At 44.0% G+C, this 20,790-nt stretch overlaps 1 protein-coding gene across 1 annotated transcript in view; it reads left to right on the top strand.

Annotated features, from left to right (window-relative positions):
• LOC116505409 (NACHT, LRR and PYD domains-containing protein 3-like) overlaps positions 1-20,790 on the top strand; it is a 69,168-nt gene that overhangs the window by 27,511 nt on the left and 20,867 nt on the right. The window contains exons 3-6 of the mRNA XM_032212633.1: positions 2,320-2,352; positions 13,832-15,436; positions 16,955-16,983; positions 19,211-19,317. Of these exons, the coding sequence (XP_032068524.1) occupies positions 2,320-2,352; positions 13,832-15,436; positions 16,955-16,983; positions 19,211-19,317 (1,774 nt within the window). The remainder of the gene's footprint in view (positions 1-2,319; positions 2,353-13,831; positions 15,437-16,954; positions 16,984-19,210; positions 19,318-20,790) is intronic.

The following is a 20,790-nucleotide window of genomic DNA, read 5'->3' as shown; positions in this document are numbered from 1 at the left end:
AACAGAGAGCAGATCTTTGCAAGGTAAGTGAGTCTCCACAGGCAAAGTTCCTGTGAAGACCCAGCCGGGGGGGGGGGGGTATGTAGGGGGAATGTGGCAGAGCCTCTGCAGTGGTTCATAAAAGTGAACAACTGCCATGATGTTGCAATATTCATAACTTTGGGACTTATTTGTAAACACTATGGAGTATTATCACGTAACTTTGAACATTCACTAAGGAAACACTTTTAATCAGGGATTACTTGTACTCTGAAAACAACTGGCTCACCAGAAGGGCTTTAAACTAAAATTGAGGGGGGAGGGTGACCAATCTTTAGAAAGTCTAGAACACAAAACCAATCATAAACCCAAAGAGAACAAATCAAATAATCAGGTAGATAGTGATGAGAAAACAGAAAATTCCAAACACCAAGTAGAAGATGCAGGAAACAAACCCATGGAGAGGCATAAAAGTCTCAGATGCTTTTATACAAAGTTTGGGGAACACACAGGGTGACCTAGAAATAATAGTACAGAAGGTGCCATGATATGGTTGCCATTACAGAAACTTGGTGGGATGAAACTTATGACTGAAATGAACTGATGGGTGGATGCATATTGTTCAAAAGAAACAGATCTAACGAGGACAGAAATATGCATGATGAAAGATTAAAAAAAAACCAAGAATGTATATCGCTTTACATAAAAAGAAAAAATAGTGACATTGCCATAGGTATACACTACCTGCCACCCAACCAATCATAAGAAATAGATGAGTGAGTGGGTGGGCTGTCAGAGGGAAGAGGTATTGGATGGGATGCTGGATGGAGAGCTGGGTGGAAGGGAGAGGGAGCAGACTGTCAGAGGGTGATGGCGGTAGGTTGGCTCCACCCAAATGCTGAATCAGCAGTTCAGCTGCAGGAGGGGATGGGGCAGTGGTTGGAAGGCAGAGGTAGGCAGGGGCTTTCCTATTTTGACCCCCCTCAACCATCTCCATTGCCTCTGGGTCTCAATCCAAAAGGGCAAATTGGATGTGGTGGGATGTGGGCAGTGGTGGGGCATCTTCCATTCTGCAAGGTTTGTTTTTAAAGCTCTGCGGCTCTGCCATTTTTTCCCCATGCTGTGGCTCTGAGAGTTTTTTAGTGCCAAAGCTCTGCCAGATTTTATTTACAACACTTCCATCCATATACAAAAAACCCTTGCAATGTGGCAGCAGTTCTTAAAAAAGTCTTGCAGAGCCATAGCATAGCAAAAATGGCAGAGCCACAGTGCTTTAAAAAATGTGCAGAGGTGCAGAGGTGTGTCGCTGTAAAAAAACAACAACTCGAAAAGCTGCAGCATAGAAAGAAACTGGCAGGGCAGTGGCACTTTAAAAACTTGCAGAGTGGCAGAAGCCCACTGCCCGCTCACCACCACAGCCAAGCTGCCCATTCGGTCCAGAACCAATTTGCAGAGGCAACAGCAGTGGTAAGAGGATCAAAATGGGAAGTACCCCACTCAGTGCTGCTGCTATCTGCCCTCTGAATATCTGTTCAGTTGCTCCCCAACTACCATAGCCCAAGGTCAGAGGCACCAGTGGTGAGTGTCAAAATAGGAAGCCCCCACCTGCCACTTCCTCCCCACCCTCACCCCTTCCTCTGCAGCAGCTGAACCTCCAGTTCAGTGTTCAGGGCAGAGCCAACCTACCGCTGCCACCCTCTGACAGCCCGCTTGCTTGCCCTCATGCCTGCTCTCCATCCAGTGCCCTCCCATTGTTATTCTCCTCTGACAGCCCATTTGCTCACTCACCTGCTAACTCACCCAGCTGTCCATCCAGCACCTGCAGCAAGTAATCCTGAAGTGAATGTCCAGTGTTGAGATGTCCTGTGAAGAAATGGGGGCACCGAGTTTGCAGAGGAGACTTAGTGGTGGCAAGAAATCTCAGTAAGCTTTAAGACTCTAATGCCTGGGAGGAGGAGCCAACCTCCCAACAGTACGGACGTGTGGTCTCGATGCTCCGAGACCGCTGCCAATACTTTTTCCGCTGGGTGGTCCAATCGGACCTAAACCATCCTGAAGAGACAGTGAACAGGAAGACTACATCTTGCTGATCTCAGGGACCCCACAAAGTCCCTGTTTGTCCCAAGGTCAGTAAAATGATGACCCAGATTGTTGTGGGCAATATGTTGACTCTTTAAATCACTTAAAGACACTTATAAAACACTGTGAAACAGTATATAAGTCTAAGTGATATTGCTAGACATTCATAGAAGTTATAAACCCATGCATTTTTTTTAAAGTACTCTATGACTTACCCATTTTATGTGTATTTCACTAATTCTAATCCATCTTTTGTTGCAGATGTTGATGCTCACCAACTTCCAGATTTATCAGGTAAGGCACGAATCATTCAAAGTGTCATTGAATTATGTTTAAAATTAATTCAGCATGAGCATTTCCTTTCCTCGTTCCCCATCTATGCAAAGTATTGTGAATGGGGAAAACTCCAGGAGGTTTTGTAGTGCTGCTGACCATGAAAAAGAAAGGGAGGGAGGGAGGATTCCAATACTTCCTGCCAGCTTCCCAAAGGAAACTCAGTGGGGAAGCCGGCAGGAAGTTTAGCCCCATTGGGTTTTTTTGCTCTCCCTTGTCATTTTTCTGCTTAGATAAGGAAATATTTAAAACGATTACCCAACAATGTAGAGGTTTCTAGTATTATATTATAATTGTCCATGGATAATTTCTGTTAGTACACAATTCATTCAGAATTTGTAAGTGTAACATGAAGTCTTCTCTCCAATGGCTAATTGAGGCCATAAATGTTCCTTTGCAATCTTAAACAAAAAGTCTCCTACTGCTAAGACTGGCAGAGAGAATCCATTTTTGTTTTCTAGCCACAATTTCCATGAAATAGTCAAAGAATATAGCCATCACCAAAAATTAAAACCCAAATCTGTCTGAAGCATATAATAACCTCTGTTCCAAATATAATAATATTAAGACTTTTCAAAAATGTATTTTTAAATGAGATATGATTCCTGTTATATCTCATAAATGGCAATGGTTATTGATTCCTTTTCTATACAAATGTAATTGGGATCCCCACTCTATCGCCAGCCACCTGGAGCTCCAAGCAGAAGAGGTCCTTGGCTGTTGCGAAGAACCTGTGGCTCTGGGTGCACCACGCCTGCTTCATTCTCTTTGAGATCTGTTTTGTAAACAAGATGCAAAACGGCTCTCAAAGAGAATGAAGCAGGCATGGTGCAATCAGAGTCACCGCTTCTTCACAACAGCTGAGGATGGAAGAGTTCGCTCAGGAGATCTGAGATCTGATGGAAGAGTGGGAGGAGCGGGCTTCCTTGCCAGGCTTGAGGAGGTGGAGCTGTTGTCTGAGGGCGAGAGCAATCCCTGGCTGCCTCTAGGTTAGGGTGGAGAGCCACCTTGAGCCTCCTTCTCTTGGTCTCCTTGTTCCGGGAGCATCCTTCTCTGGGCAGAGGCAAAGAAGAAGAAGAAGAGCCACCGCCCTCCTCCTCCTGTGGCTCCTGCCCAGTGCTCTCTCTCTTTTCTGATAGGGATCAGTGCCCAGGAGTTTTCTGCCTCGTGCATGCCGGACTGACCAACCATGAGAGGGGGAGGGGGAGAGAATTTGCACCCTCCCGCACACTGTCTTCACCCAGGCAGGCGGTGCAGGTTCTGCTATGACATGTGTCTTGCTGTGCCCATCCCCTCAAGTGAAGGAGGCACTGAACATAAACTGCCCGCCTATGCTCAAACCAGCCCGCCTCCTCCCTCTGGAGGGGGAGGGAAGGTCTGTCCCAAAACTGTCTTTCCTGCCCTCCTGTGGCATCAGTTTGTAGGGGGAGGTCATGGACTGTTCAGTGCTGAAGTAGAAGCAGTTGCGGTGGTAGTGAAAGTGAGATATCTTTGCCAGCCTGCGAGCTGGCAAAACAGAAATTTTTGCCCAGTTAGATGGGCATCGCTAAGTGGGGGGCATGTGACTGAGTGGGCATGTGCATGATTTATATCAAGTTGGCCACTCAGTCACATGCTCCCCCCCCCACCTAGCCATGCCCACTGAACCAGTAGTAAAAAAATTTGAAACCCACTCCTGGATTCATTGCATTGTCAGCCAGATTTTCAGACTGGATTTGGCATTTTTGTCTACCTATCGAGATCTTCCCAAGAACCTGGGATAGGTAGATATGGATATTTGATGGTGTTATAGATATTGTCACAGGATGAAAGTTGCTCCCAGTAAAGCTGCCTTTTGCAATTGACTGATGGCCCTTTGTCGATGCCAATGATGTTCAAGTGGTGCTCTAGTTGTTTTGGGATTTCATCTAAGACACCTATTACTATTGGTACTAACCTTGCTTGCCTTTGCCACAGTCATTCTATTTCTATTTGTAGGTCTTTGTATTTTGTTATCTTCTCCCATTCTTTCTCTTCTATTCTTCTGTCTTCAGGGACTGTCACATCCACTAGCCAGACTTTTTTGTCTTTCCTATCGACAATCTGGGGTGTTATATGGCAGGTGCCTCTCTATTTAAATTCTAAAATCCCAGAGCAATTTAACTTCTTCATTTTCTATGATTTTATCTGTTTTATGATCTCGCCAGTTCTTGCTTACAGGCAAATGATATTTCCTGCAGATCTTCCAATTCACCCTTGTTGCTACTTTGTCATGCTACTGCTCGTAGTCAGTCTGGGCAATCTTCTTTTTGTCTCTTTCTTCAACTTTCCTGATCTTAGAAATTAGCAAAGGTCAGGTTTTGTTATTATCTGCTTTCCCTGCTATTTTTTTTTAATGTAATGGCCGTATAGTGGTTTGTCTTCCCATGCTTCCATTCTGTTCTGTATTCTGTTTTGGTCTTTCTTGTAGACCAGTTTGGTCTTTCCAGTAGTCAGCCTTCTTGGCATACTAACTTCAGTGCATCTTCTTCATTGTCCTTCACATATTCTTCCAAAGCCATTTTGTGTTCTTCAACCATCTGATATATTTGCAACCATCCACTCCCATCTATTTGTCTTGGTAGGTGGAGTCTGTCAATGTTGCTATGAGGATGATTCATTGTCATTATTTTCCTGGTCTTCCTATTCATTGCTTTTAGTTCTGCTTGAGTCCAGTTTACTATTCCAGGTGTTTATCTAATGACTGGAATTGCCCAGATGCTGATTGCCTTGATGGTATTTCCTCCATTGAATTTGGACTTTGAGATCTTCTTCACACTCTCTCTAATCCTTTTCTTGACTTCAATGTGCTTGATGTTATCAGTTTGAAGGATACTCAGGTATTTGTATTAATCATCTTCATCCAGACTCTTCATGGGGCATCTTGATTCCTTCAATTTTCACTATTTTTCTTTGTTTGATAGTGAGTGTGTCACATTTGTCCAATCCAAATTCCATTGCAATTTCTTGGCTGTATATACAGACAGTGTTGAGCAGCGATTCTCTTTTAAACTGAGTTTTTCCATGCAGCTTCAGATCGTCCATGTAAAGGAGGTGGGAGAATAGATGTTTCTTAGCCATGGCCTGAGTTATTCAGTATTGTTGAGAGAGGAAACACTGCAATGACAAATAGTAGCAGTGACAGTGAATCTCCTTGAAATATTCCTCTCTTGATATTAACCTCTCCTGGTCTCTCACTATTGACCTGCAACTGTGTCTTCCATTGTGCCATCGGTCTTTGTACCAAGCTTCTGGTGTTTCTACTGCCTCCTGTTATTTCTAAGCACTTGATTATCCAGTCATGTGGCAGAGAGTTGAAGTACTTTTTCTACTCAATCCATACTTTGTTCAGGTTGGTCTCCCTTTCCTTGCAGTTTTCCAAAATCATTTTGTCAATTAGAAGTTGATCTTTTGTTCCTCTGCTATTAGGGTGGTTTCCTGTCTGCTCAGGTAGAAAAGATTATTTTCAACTAGATGCTGTTAGACTGCATCAGCTACTGTGTTTCCCTGAAAATAAGACCTGGTCTTATTTTCTTTTGGGCCCTAAAACGTGAGATTATTTTCAGGGAGGTCTTTTCTTTCATCACAAGGCCCAGCCAGGCACCCTGCTCCCCTCCATGCACACAGGAGGCAGTGATCACACAGAGGCCAACTGCGGCAGGAGGTAGAGGGAAGGAGGTGCCCAAAGCGATCAGTCTGTGTGCCTCAAATCAGCTGCAAGCCACCGTGGAGAGCATGGCTGGTGCTGCCACCAAGAGGTAGGGTGAGAGAGTGAGAGAAAATAACTTTCAATGTCTTTTTTGATGGAAATCCACCAAAATTGTTTTTTTATGAGGTGTAAAGATTTAACAAACGCAATATGTCCCACCTGTTTGGCATCATGGTACATTTGTTTCTGACTGGCAAGCACATAAGGCTTGGCAACTACCCAAGCTAGTCCACCCTGAATGGGACAAACATTTTTGTGTCATCCTTTAGAGTGGCCTTAAAAGCAGCTGCTATGGTCCATCCACAGGAGGTTTTCCTTTTCCCTGTGTTCTCATGGTTATTTGGTCAGCCAGCTGCAGCAATGGGATCAAAGGTTTGACTACTTCCACCTTAGAGCTATTGTACTGAGGCATTCTTGACAAAGTGTTAGTAAGGAAGTTTTTTCCTTCTGGCAAATAGCATAGGATAAAATTGAATCTCTGAAAGTACTGGGCCCATTGCACCTGTTCAGAGGAGAACTTCCAAGAGGTCTTTAAGGCTTCCAAGTTTTTGTGATCAGTCCATACCTGGAAAGGAATTTTACTCCAAAAAAATGCCTCCAAAAAGCAGTGCGCAGATAACTGTATAGGCTTCCTCCTCCCATATGGACCAGCACTGTTCAGTTTCAGTCAGTTTCTTGCATGTGTAGGCACAGTGCTGTAACTGTCCCTGCTCATTTTCTTGACTCAGAACAGCTCCTACCGCTACATCACTGGTGCCTGTCTGGATGATAAATGGCTTGTCAGGATCCAGGTGCTTCAGGTTTGGTTTGAAAGAGAAAAGCTGTTTGAGTTTTTCAAATGCCATCTGGCACTCCATAGTCTATTTCAGTGGTTGGCTGGGTTTCGGTCCCCCCCACCTTTGTCTTCAGTAAGTTTGTAATGGGGAGGGCAATTTGCACAAAAGAAAGAATGAATTGTCTATAGAAATTAGTGAATCCTAGGACGCTCTGTAGTTGCTTCCTGGTATGGGATGGTACCCATTCCAGCACTATCCACACTTTCTCCAGATCCATTTTGATTTCTTCAGGGGAAATTTGGTAGCATAAATAGTCTTATTCTGATGAAACTCACATTTGGATAGTTTGACATGCAACCTAGCAGCACAAAGTTTCTGGAGGACAGCTCTGACTAGTTTCACATGCTCAGCTTTCATTTCTGTGCAAATTAAAATGTTATCTAGATAACCCAACACCTCTTTATACAGGTGCTCATGCAGGACTTCATTTATCAGCTGCATGAATACTGTGGACACCCCTTGTAGTCCAAAGGGGAGCACCCGAAACTGGAAACAGCTCAGTGGGCAGTTGAAAGCAATTTTCCACTCATCTCCTCCTCTGATTCTAATGTGGTAGTAAGCCTCCCACAAGTCCAACTTTATAAAAAAAAATTCCCTTTGCCAAATGGGTCAACATATCCTTCATGAGGGAAAGGGGTGCATATTTTCCACACAGACCATGTTCAGCCCTCTGTAATAAAACACAGAGGCACAAAGATCAGTCCTTTTTCCCTTAATGGGACTGGAGCATCCACTCTGTGTCTGACTGGTTGGATGAAACGCTGAGCTAGGTTTTTGTGAATGAATGCAGGGAGCTCATCTAATTCCCTGGGAGTCATTGTGTAGAGCTTTGGATTCAACAACTGAGCCTCTGTGAGAAAGTTGATGGCACAGTCTGTAGGCTGATGATGGAGAAGTTCGTCCAACCTCATTTCACTAAACAACTCCCTCAGGTCCTGATACTCCCTTGGGATGGCTGGGAAAGATTTCCCTTGCATTGCAGCTCCCACCTCTCGGTGAAGAACTCTCTCAGTCTCACATTCTCAATTGTACTGGGGCTTGCTGCCTGGTGAGAATTTCAGTAACCCCTCCAGTCCACGTGTTGGTTCCACAGTTTCAATCAAGGCTAGTACCAGTATTTTTTTTTGGAGTATTGTATTAGGATTTATAGGCCGCCCTTTTCCCTGAGGGGACTCAGGGCAGCTTACAATCATTAGGGAGGGGGTGCAATTCAAAATAAACAATATGTAAACAAAATAAAGTAATAAAAACACAACTTGCATTCAACATTCAACACTCGGGTGGGGCAAATTAGAGACTTATCCCCAGGCCTGTTGGGAGAGCCAGGTCTTGAGGGCTGCGCGGAAGGCCTGGACAGTGGTGAGGGTGCGTATCTCGACGGGGAGATCGTTCCACAGGTCGGAGCTGCAACAGAAAAGGCTCTCCTCCGTGTAGTCGCCAGTCAACATTGACTGGCGGATGGGATTCGGAGGAGGCCCAGTCTGTGCGATCTTATCGGTCGGAGGGAGGTAATCGGCAGAAGGCGGTCTCTCAAGTACTCAGATCCACTACCATGAAGGGCTTTAAAGATGGTCAACAGCACCCTGAAGCGCACCCGGAGATCAACAGGTAGCCAGTGCAGCTCGCGGAGGATGGGTGTTATGTGGGCGAACCGCGGTGCGCCCACTATCACTTGCGCGGACGCATTCTGAACTAACTGCAGTCGCCGGATGCACTTCAAGGGCAGCCCCATGTAGAGCACATTGCAGTATTCCAGCCTAGAGATCACAAGGGCTCGAGTGACTGTTGTGAGAGCCTCCCGATTCAGGTAGGGTCGTAACTGGCAAATGCCCCCCTGGTCACAGCCGACAGATGATGATCGAGAGTCAGCTGTGGATCCAGGAGGACTCCTAAGTTACGAACCCTATCTGAGGGGTATAAAATTTGACCCCCCAGCCTGATAGATGGAACATTAGCCAAATTGTTGGGAGGGAAACACAACAGCCACTCGGTCTTGTCCGGGTTGAGTACCAGTTTGTTAGTGCTCATCCAGTTCTTAACGGCCTCCAGACCCTGGTTCATCACGTCCACCGCTTCATTGAGTTGGCACGGGGCGGACAGATATAATTGCGTATCGTCCGCATATTGACCAGAGGCCAGAGGCCTCTCCATCTTCAGGGAGACTATGAAGTTTTAGTCTCTGAGTGGGCACCCATCTACATCACTAAGTGTTCAGTGGCAAACGTGGCAAGAATGACCCCAGCTACTAAAATGTCCAGAGGGCAAATTGCAATTGGGGTTTTTAGCCTCCTTAGGTGAATCCCCATTTTCTCCACCAGAACTGGGCTTACTAAGCACCTGATGCACCCTGAGTCTAGAAGAGCTCTCAATGAGGTTTTCTGACTATTTCCTGAGAGGTGTAATTCTATGGGCATAGTTACAGGTGTCGTGAGGTCACTTATCAAGGGGTTGTCATCCAAATCACTGTCAGATAGTCCCTGGTCTTCCTTTGGTGGAGTCAGAGTTCTCTCCTCTTGTTTGGGGGAGGAAGTAAACTCCACGACCTCCAAACCTTTGAGGGCCATCTCCTTTGTGCAGGATTGTGGTCTCACCACTTAACCTCCCAGTGCTTGTTCCCCTTTCTTGATAGGGTGGCTTGCTCAGCTCTCTGCTGCTTGATGGCCTTCTTTTCTGAAACAGAGGAGTACTATGGCTGGGCTTGGGGTTTGGTGGCCTCCCTCTTTCTCTCCAGGAGAAACCTCTTCCATGCCTTGCTGCTACGATAGTTGTTTGGTTTTGGTCAATTTCCACCACCCACACCAGTTGTGGAGGTGACATATATGATATGCAGGTCATCATTCAGCCCATCTCTGAAGCAAATCATGTGGATGACCTCCAGCTAGTTGAAGTGACAGGTCAGGTCCTGAAATTCCTCTGTGTATTCTACTGCTGGTCTGCACTCTTGCCTTACATTTCTTATGTGGGCTCTGGCTTTCCAGTCTTCAAATCACCATCTCAGGGCAGTCATGAATCGATTGAAGTTCCGCAGCTCAGAGGCATTGGCATTGTGTAGAGTTATAATTGACCTGGCTGCAGTCCCTTCTAGTGACAGAATGAGGACTCTGACTTTAGCTCCCTTGATAGGGATTTTGTTACCATATTCTTGAATGAACCTGAACTAGGAAAAAACCCAATTGTTGAGGGTGCATCGAATTTCATGCCCAGGGGAAGACTTCATACCTGGGGAACTGCACCATCTCCCAGTCTTGGGGCATTTCCTGCTCCTGCATCTAGCCGTGAGGTCCCCACTGTTATTGCTGCTGCTCCTACCATGGTGGCTGTCACTGATACTATGGTATCCAGGGCTGAGTTTTCCCCCTCTCTCTCCCCTGGCTGGTTCTGACATCCATTGCCCCTGACATGCGAGTTAGGGTCTCCCATGCCTTCAAGTTTTGAAATGCATCCAACATGTATCCCATGGCTTGCTTCATGAGGAGGTGAGCATTGTCGGGTTCATCCCTTCCTCCTACTCATCATCCAGCTCCTCTCTGCATCTCTGCTGGTGATTGCTTTGGGTAAAGGTCACTCCCTCTGTCCTTCTTTCCCAGTTGTCCTTCTTCCCAACACTTATGGGCCATCTAGTCTTGGCTGAGTCTCCTAGGCTGGCAGCTTCCTCTGTCCATCTGGCAGAGTTTGTGCCTGATTGAGGCTTGGCAGAGGCTTTGCCCCAGAATTCAGTTTCTTCTTGATCATTGCTTTGTGTTGTACAGTCCCCATGGTAGGGAAGGGGCCTCTCTGGGTTGACCACTTTGCAGACTCCACCTAATGTAAGAACCTGCCTCAGCTACCTTCTCAAGAAAGCAAATCTCTTGAAACAGTTTGCATTTGAAAAGGAACTTTTACTAAAAAGTAGTGATTGCAAAGAAGTTAGGGGAAGTCTGAAATTCATGCATGAACCATTATGCTAACTATTCCCATCAACCCCGGTTCCACCACAAAACCGTGATGCCCTTATCCGCGCCGACATAAGCGCGGAGGCAAATCCACGGCGTCCGAAGTGCTAAGAAAAAAACGACCCTACCGCAGCGACAACAGCGCGGCGACAGAAGGGCGTTCTACATGCTTCGTTCTTTGTCTCCAAAGGTAGCCCTCCTCCTCCAGCTGACAGCGGAAGCGGGCACGGGGCAAAGCGGGCTGCCCAGCAGCAGCAGCCCGCGGGAAGGGTCCAGCTCAGCCGCGGGGGGCAGCAGGAAGCCCGCAGGGGGCCCGAGCGGGGCGGCGGAGGATACGGCAGCAGTGGCGGCTGAGGCTCTCCCGGGGCCGGCGAAGCGGGCTTGCCCGGCGGCGGTGGCCGCCTGTCCAAGGAGATGTTGCTGAGGAAGAAGAGGGCGGCCTGCCTCCGCCGGGCAAGCCCGCTTCGCCGGCCCCGGGAGAGCCTCAGCCGCCACCGCTGCCGCATCCTCCGCCGCCACCGGCGTCTCCGCTCAGGCCCCCCACGGGCTTCCTGCTGCTCCCCGTGGCTGAGCTGGACCCTTCCCGCGGGCTGCTGCTGCTGGGCAGCAAGCTTTGCCCTGTGCCCGCTGCCCCTGTCAGCTGGAGGAGGAGGGCTACCTTTGGAGGCAAAGAACGAAGCATGTAGAACGCCCTTCTGTCGCCGCGCTGTTGTCTCAGCGGTGATGACGCGCGGTGATGACGTCGCGGCTTTAGCGACGGGATTTAATCTCCGCTATTTTGCGTAGCGCGGTTTTGTCGTGCCACGTCAACCCCCACCCCAATGCTCCATGTCCATCAGTAGCCATTAAAATGCTGCAAAAGTGTTTTTAAAACTCCGAAGCTGGATGGTGAGAAGAGGTTGTCCTAGGACCACTATGACTTGGAATACCAGGCTGGAACCGGCTGAGAGGCAGCCTGTGCAGATGGCCCTTTCTCCCTCCCCTCAAAACTCCAAGCAGTTACATCAAAAACAAAACATGCCAAACTTTCAACCCACAAAGCCCCCCCCCCCCCACTTTTCAGAAGTGCAGCATTCTGACAGGGACCTGACATCCTGATTATTACATTACATTGATTTAACATATGAAAAGGAATCAAAATGCAAATTTCTGGATATGATATATCATGATATTGAGCTTGATGTAATAGTGATATGGATTATCTAGTAATCTATTATATTCTGAAGGCAGTGTCAATCTAAGTAACTAAAATGCCATATATGCATGCATGTATGTATGTATGTACCATGTTTCCCCGAAAATACGACAGGGTCTTATCTTTTTTTGACCCACGAAATATGGCCTTGTGTTTATTAAAGGGGAGGGCTTATTGTTTTTGCTTTGGAAGCCACTAAGGAGGACGGATGCTGCTCTGGGAATACGCTCTATGTTTTTATGCTCTGCAGCCTATAACCATAGAGCGTACTCCCAGAGCAGCATCCATCCTCCATGCTTTGAAAGCAGAAAAAAAAACCAAGTGGTGGGCGGCGCCAGCAGCAGAGATGCCCTGGCTTTGCAGAGATTGCCAAGGGCATTGTGATCCTGTGAGTCACGTGAGCGAGGAGTGGAAAAGCCACTCGCATAACCCCCCTCTCCAGCCATGCAGAGCTCCATTCACTCACCTAGGGGCATTCCGAAGGCGCCGAGCCGCGGGAAGTGGACGGCTGCAAACAGGCGCTCGCATTGCTTGGTGCCTTCTGGGTACCACTAGATTGGTCAGCGGCGCTGTGTCCAGCTGGAAAGGGGGGTTGCCGGGTGACTGCTCACAAGTGTGGCCACCTCATGGCTGCTGTGTTGCTGCTGCTACAATGGAACACAGCCATTCAACCCTGAGGCTGTGCCCGGCTCTTCGGGATCCTGCTCGCAAGAGAGCAGCTGCTCAGCAACCCTGCCTCTTCAGCTCGGCACAGTGCCACTGACTGACCTAGCGGTACCCCAAAAGCACCAAGAAACACGAGTGCCTTTGCCCCCCACCTTGTTCCCGCGGCTGGGTGCCTTTGGGATACTGCTAGGTTGGCGAGGGGTGTTCTGCCTCGCCGGAGGGGGGGATTGTCCAGGGGGCTTATTTTCAGGGGTGGGCTTATATTTTTGCCCATGCGAAAAATGGTGCAAGGCTTTAGTTTCAGGACAGGTCGTATTTTCGGGGAAACATGGTATCTATGTATGTATGCATGTCACACACACATGCACACATACATGAGAGAGAGAGGACTTAGGAGAGAGAATTTATGCTGAATGAAATTGTTCCAAATTTGGTATCATCAGTACATATGCATAGTTGTATAATTCAGAATTTGGGAAATCAAAACCTCATATTTTAATAACAATTGCATCTTTTTAAAGATATGTTGAAAAGGATATGTAGAAATAGACAGTTTGAATTAAAGAACAGCATAGAAATTTACTGAACAACATATTTCATTGTGGAAAATCCATCATCTCGCATGTATGTGTGTTTGTATGTGTGTGTGTGTGTGTGTGTGTGTTTTCTCTTTGTGAATAAAAACACAATCCACCCTAAATATGAAGTATGCTGGGAATTACACGCATTCTGAGAATATTTACTATATCCAAGGGGGATAATATTTAAAAATATCCATCTATCAAAATCGAAAGAAAGAACCTTATATAACCTGCTAGTATTTGATGCAATCATTTGAGAAATGTTGTGTGGAATAAAAAGAGTTTAAAAATGATAAATATTTAATGTACTGATTAACAAGTATTTGCCTATTCATATCAATTCTGACAAGCCAACTAACAAAGTATCCTACATCTTCCTTCAACACATTAATCTAGAGGGTGGATGGGGATGGCTTCAAGGAGAAGATACACAGACAAAACACTTAAGTGTCTTGTGCAAGCCTTATTTTTCACACTTCTAATTTTATTCATTCTTTCTTTAGAATTCAGAAACTACATTAAAAACAAATTTGAAACAATGAAAGATCCTAATGCTGTTCCTGGTGAATATGTGCTCTTGAATGAGAGATACTCAAAGCTAATGATCCTAGATTATCACCCATCTAAAGAGGAGAGAGAACATGAAATTCTGGCTATGGGAAGGAAACATTATGCGTCTTCAACCAGCATTGAAACATTATTTAACCCTGATAAACATGGATTAATTCCACAAGTTGTTGTACTACAAGGAGCTGCAGGAATTGGAAAAACCATAATGGTCAAAAAAATCATGTTTGATTGGGCTTCTCAACATCTTTACCAGGACAAATTTGATTATGTTTTCTATATTTGCTGTAGAAAGATGAATCTCCATGCAGAGACAGAGGAGAGTAGCATTGCAGATATAATTTCAGAAGGATGGCGCAAGGGTCACTCATTGAAAAATGTCATTCAAAACATACTGAAGAATGAAGAAAAGCTTCTGTTCATAATTGATGGGTTTGATGAATTAAGGCATTCCTTTGATCAGTCCAAAGATTCCTTTTGCTTTGATCCCTGGGAGAAGAAGCCGGTGAGAATTCTTTTGAGCAGTTTATTTCAAAAAAAGCTTTTTCCTAAATCCTCTCTCATAATCACAACAAGACCAACTGCTTTGGAGAAACTCCATCAATGTTTAGAGCGCCCAGGTTATTTTGAGATACTGGGATTTTCTACAGAGGAAAGAGAAGAATATTTCTACAATTTTTTTGAAAATAAAGACCAAGCAACTCAAGTTCTCAGATTTGTTGAACAAAATGATACACTTTTCACCATGTGTGTCATTCCCCTTGTGAGCTGGATCATCTGCACAGTGATGAAACAGGAGATGGAGAGAGGCAAAGATCTTCAGAAGACATCATATACTCTCACTGCAATCTATATGCTGTATCTCTCCAGTTTGTTAAAATATCACCATAAAGAATCCAAACAGGATGTCCAAACCAATGTGAAAGGCTTATGCTCTTTGGCTGAAGAAGGAATCAGGAAACAGCAAATACTATTTATGGAGGAAGAAGTCAAGAAGCACATTTTAGATCAGGGAAACTCCCTCCCCCTTTTTCTGAATCAGAGCATCTTCAAAGAGGACATTGATTGTATTCAAACCTACAGCTTCATTCATTTAAGCTTCCAGGAGTTTTTTGCTGCTCTGTTTTATGTCCTAGAAGAAGGAGATGAGCAGCATTCTCAAAATCTGAATAAAAATTTGCAGACATTATTACAAACACATAGATCTTTTAGTACTAATTTTGCAGTAGTATTTCGCTTCCTCCTTGGTTTTTTAAATGAAGGGGAAAAAATGAGGCAGTTGAAAAAAAAACTTGGATGGAAAATTTTTCCTAAGTATAAAGAATCCATGTTAGACTGGGTGAAAAATAATCTAAAAGAGGAGGGAAAGCAATTTCATAAAGAAATGTTTAGTTATTTGTATGAGACACAAGATGATAATTTTATAAAAAACGCAGTATGTGATATCACTGAAATAAATGTTTCCTGCATGTCTGAAATGGAATTGATGAACCTCAGCTATTGTATACAACACTGCCAGAATTTAAAGGGTCTCAGGATTGGCGGTATTGGTTTTATAGGAGATGAGTAAGTATGTTGAAAGTCTGTTGAACATTTCATTCAGTTTATGATCCTGTCACCACTATGCTATAACTTATTGTCTCAAATATAATAATAGACCAGAAAAATGTCACTTGGGAAGCTAAGTTAAAGATGGCTTTCAGTCCTTAGAAGTGAAGATAAGTATTATCTGAGAAGTGAAGCAGTATTCCAGTATTTGAAAGGTTGCCACAAAGAAGAGGAGGTCAACTTATTTTAAAAAGCACCAGAAGGCAGTACAAGACACAATGGATGGAAACTAATCAAGGAGAGAAGCAACCTGCAATTCAGGGGAAACTTCCTAACAGTGAGAACAATTAGTGGAACATCTTGCCTTCAGAAATTGTGGGTGCTTCAGCACTGGAGGTTTTTAAGAAGAGACTGAGCAAACACTTGTCTGAAATAGTATACGTTCTCCTGGTTGAGCAGGGGGCTGGACTAGAAGACCTCCAAGGTCCCTTCCAATTCTATTCTAATTGAATGAAGAGATAGCTTGGGCTAGGTGGGATGGGAGAATGATTTAAAATGAGCAGTTGTCCTTTTGTGAGGCCAATACCAATCAACCCTGCTCAAACTTAAACAGCCTGATAATGATATCACCAGAAAGTATTTATTTCAGCTCAAAATCAGAGAGGCAATTGCTATGGAGATCTAGAGGCTGTAGAAATTTTAAATAAACAAATTGTTTTAAACTAATTTAAATAAACAAATTATTTAAAAAAAACTTGATTATTTTATGCAGAGCCCATTCCTGACAGTCTTTAAAGAAATTTGAAGTTCACTGGGCCATAGCAAAGCTCAGGGTATTTCTCTCTTTAATTAAAAAGGCTAATTCAACACTCTCAAATGTTCCATTTGAAAGTTTCATTGCATGTAAAACTTTCCCTCTTACATGGCAGATAAAAAGGTGCTTCTGTAATAATTGGAAACTTCTTTAGCTCCTCCCTTAAACAAGGTCATTTTGAAATTGTCATTTTTTTAAAAAATTGATTGACTATATAGTTTTATCTGAGATTTTAATTCAAACCTTATCTCATTTTTCATTTCAAATAAGAGGAGTAGATTGAGAAAGGAAATGAATTTCTCCCAGTGGTGTGACTTGAAGACAATTCCTGGGAGAATATTTTCTCTGCTTCAGCACTGAATTGATAAAGGGCTCGTTTTCTAGTCTTGTTGAGAAAATTGTTATACTGAATAAACTGCAGGATTAACATTTAAGGCCCCTCTTTTACAAATTTATGGTTTCACAGTTTTAAAAAATTATTTCATTCTTGTGAAGATTGGCTTCAATGTAGGTTTTTTTTCTCCAATAGAAGGGAACAAGAATAATTTCCACATTGAACTTTGTAGCTGCTTGTTACCCGTTGGAAATGAAGTTGCTGAAGAGCTCTTTTTCCAGGTTTCACTCTTCTGCTTTAGCCACAGGACTGAGCTCATGTTCTGCTCAGACTGTGCTTAATACAGTGTGTTGTTGCACTTAGAGATTCCTGAAATATTATTTCTTTTCTTTGTACTCAGGATGCCACTTCAAATGTCAATTCCTTCAAGAGATGCTGTATACATACAGGAAGTTCTTGACTTATGATAGGTTGTTTGGTCTTTGACTTATGATACATTGTTTAAAGTTAAGATGGATCCCCAAAAGTTACTTACAATTCAGTTCTGAAGTTATGGATGCTGCAACATCCCTGCAGTCATTTGGCCTTACAACTACTGTATTTTTCAGAGTATAAGATGTACCTTCCCCCCTCCCCCCCATAAAAGAAGGTGAAAATTTGGGTATGTCTTATACACTGAATGTAGCCCCATCCATCCACTGGCCCCCACCCTTTGGTCTCTGCCTCCTAGCAATTTACCTCCTTGCAGCAAACGGGGAAAATGGAGCTTGCGTGGCGGCAATATACTATAGCAATCGCTGCAGCATGAAACAGCTGATGATCGGGAGGCCCCTGCTGAAACTGAAAGTGAAACTTGCTCTTTGTTACACCAAGCAAATTGCTGTGAGGCAGAGGCAGGGTTTTTTTTCTTGTGCTAATCAAACTGTTTGCTGCAAGGAGGTACGTCAATAACTATAAATGCCTATAGAATGTTCAAAGACTTTTGTTTAAAGACTGCTTTATTGTTCTAGACAACTTAACAAAATGAAGAAGCTTTTAAAAATAAATGCTCGAACTGAAGAGTCCCAGTGCTATTGTATCTTCATTTAAATAGCAGAGAATAATGTATACTTCCAGAAAGCAACATCAATTTTAAAAGCATCTGTACAAGTAATGTAACACCACAAACAGTGTATATTGTCTGTACTGTTTGCTGATTGTTGCAAGGAGGCAAATTGCTGGGAGGCAGAGGCAGATTTTCCCCCCTTGTTTTCCTTCCAAAAAGTTTGGTGTGTCTTATACTTCAGAGCGTCTTGTACTCCAGAAAATATGGTAATTGCAGGAATGCTGCAGTGGCACCCCTACCTAACTCCCCATCCTCCACACCAGGTCCCACAGATTTGGGGCCTGCTTCCCACCCCACTAGATCCCACACCCTTCTTCTCACCTCTCATCAACCATAGCCTCCATAACCTTTTGAAGCACTCTGAAGGTCCACAACTTGGATTAGGGAAGGAGGTAAAATCATGCTGTTCACTAGCCATGTGGCATGATCCCAGCTATAGCCACCATTTTCAGAGTGGCCAATTGAATAGTGGCCAGTCCAGAATGGTGCTCAATTCTGAAAGGAGGCCATGTAGGTTAGCAATGGAGCAGCTTGCTCTTCAGTGCCATGTCCAGAGAGCTCCACAGTCTTTATAGCATTTCACAGTTCACATTGGAGAAGAAGAGCAAGCTGGTCCATCCCTAAACTCCATGGCCCACTCTCAGAAGTGAGAACCATTTTGCAGTGGCCAAAATTCATTGAAGTCAGTCTGAAAATGGCACCTGCTTCCAGACGTGAAGCACACAGCCTTGGAACAGAACAGTTTGCTCTTCTTCTCCAATGTGCTCTACGTGTCAACCCTAGATACATCTTACAGGGCTGCCACAGTGGGAACGGGGGTATAGTGAAGGGAGTAAATAGTAACAACATTCTTTCATGAGATCAAGGCCGGACTGCTTGCACCTGGAGAGGAGTGACCAAAGTTTGGCGGCAGTTGAGATAGGGGGTTGATTGGGCCATGTGATGTGAATGTCACTGAACAGGGCAGGATGTGAGTTTTAGTATGGGTGGAGGAACACGCAATATTTCAGATTCAGGTTTTCCCCAGATGAGCCAATATGACTTCATCAATGAATTCTTACTTTGATGGACTTTGTTTTGGAGTTCTGGAATGTTATGAGGAGTTAGTTGGAATGCTGACGCTATGGAGCACTGTGGAGCTGTGGAGATCTCAATGTGATCTCCAGAGCTTTTAGAAAGAGATCTACAAATATAAGTGAGCAATTGGTGATGACAGATGGGGTGGAGTATATGGGATTTGGAAGGTTGGGAAGCAGGCCTAAGGTCTATGAGGAGCCTGAGGGGAGGGAATAAGAGCCTGGGGTTGCCTCAGGAGTGATTTTACAAGGCCCGTGGCAGAACCTGCACTAATCCACCCAGGACCTCCCATTAAGCACGTGGCTCACCCTGTGCTTTATTTAATGACCACTTTGGGGAGAGCATGGATAGGGGGTTATAAGTAACACAATCACATGATTACCTTTCAAATGTAATATATTTACAAAGTAGAGTAACTGGAAACACTGAAGTAAAAGTCTGAAACAAAAATGTCATTCCTTTTTAGTGATGAAAGTTTCGATGAAAGAAATGTGGAAGACTTCTTTGAAGCACTGATGAAACTGAGAAACTTAGAAGTCCTGCGGTAAGAAAGTGCTAGTATTTTATTTTAGATGTTATTGATAATGAAACCACTACATAAGATTAGAAGTTTGTGTATTAAACTAAATATATTGTTACAGCAGTCTCTCATCAATATCTCTTGGTCAACAACAGAAGATGCTTAACTAGGAGTTCCCGAAGCCTACCATGGAACTGAGTTATAATTGACACTCAGAGAGAGGAAACACAGTTTGGAAAACTCAAGGAAGGGTGCAGTACTTTCACTGGAATTTCTTAACCAGAGGCAGGAAATAGACTACAACAGAACAGGATAGAATAGAATTCTTTATTGGCCAAGTGTGATTGGACACACAAAGAATTTATCTCTGGTGCATAAACTCTCAGTGTACATACAAACGACAAAGTGATAAGTCATTGATCATAAATCATAAGATACAAAGACAATTGACAAATCATAATATACCAATAGAAGAAGGTAGTAGGAAAGATGAAAAGTGAGAAAGATGAGAGGATGAGAAAGATGAAAAGATGACAAGGATAATAGCAATTCAGACTACTATGTGAATATATATCTTTAGGCATAAGTGCTGTAGGAGTTAAGTATTTAGCACAGTGATGACATGGGGGAAGAAACTATCTTTGTGTCTAGATATTTGGGCAAGCAGTGCCCTATAGCAGCATCTTGAGAGGAGAACAGTTTGTGTCCATCATATGAGGGGTCTGTAAATATTTTCTCAGCCTCTTTCTGGTTTGTGCAGCATACAGGTCCTCAGTGGAAGGCAGGTTGGTTGCAACTTTTTTTTCCTGCAGTCCTAACTCTCTGTTGAAATCTGTACCTGTCCTGTTTGGTTGCTGTGCCAAACCAGACAGTTATCAAGGAACAAATGACAGACTTAATTATTCCTCTGTAGAACTGTATCAGCAAATCATTGGGCAATCTGAGCTTTCTAAATTGATGAACATTTTTCATTGTGCCCTTTTAATAATGGTTCTAATGTTTCCTGGCAGATTATAGAACCCGGAAACTCTAGAATCTACTGCTGATACTGTGTTGACTAAAATTGTAGCAATTGGTAGAACAGGAGGGCTTCTCTTAAAATCTACTACCATCTCTACACTTTTGAATGTGTACAGATCAAGATTATTCCAGCTGCACCACAGGGCCAGTTCTTCAACTTCCCATCTATATGCAGATTCGTCATCATCTAGAATAAGACCAATCACTGCTGTATTATCTGCAAACTTCAGTACTTTAAGAGAGGGATCCTTTGAGATGCAGTCATTGGTATAGAGAGAAAAGAGTAGTGTAGAGAGCACACAGCCCTGGGGGACACCTATGCTAATTGTACAGGTAACTGATGTGATTTTGCTTAGCTTCACTTGCTTCTTGCTATCTGTTAGAAAGCTTATCATCCATCTGCAACTATGTTCAGGCACAACTAATTAAGTCAGTTTGTAGACAAGGATTTCAGGAATGATGGTGTTGAATGCCGAG

The sequence above is a fragment of the Thamnophis elegans genome, chromosome 1, assembly GCF_009769535.1.
Source record: "Thamnophis elegans isolate rThaEle1 chromosome 1, rThaEle1.pri, whole genome shotgun sequence".
In the NCBI taxonomy this organism is placed as follows: Eukaryota; Metazoa; Chordata; class Lepidosauria; order Squamata; family Colubridae; genus Thamnophis; species Thamnophis elegans.
Note: the sequence above shows the minus strand (reverse complement) of the source record. Positions and strands in the feature narration are given on the sequence as shown.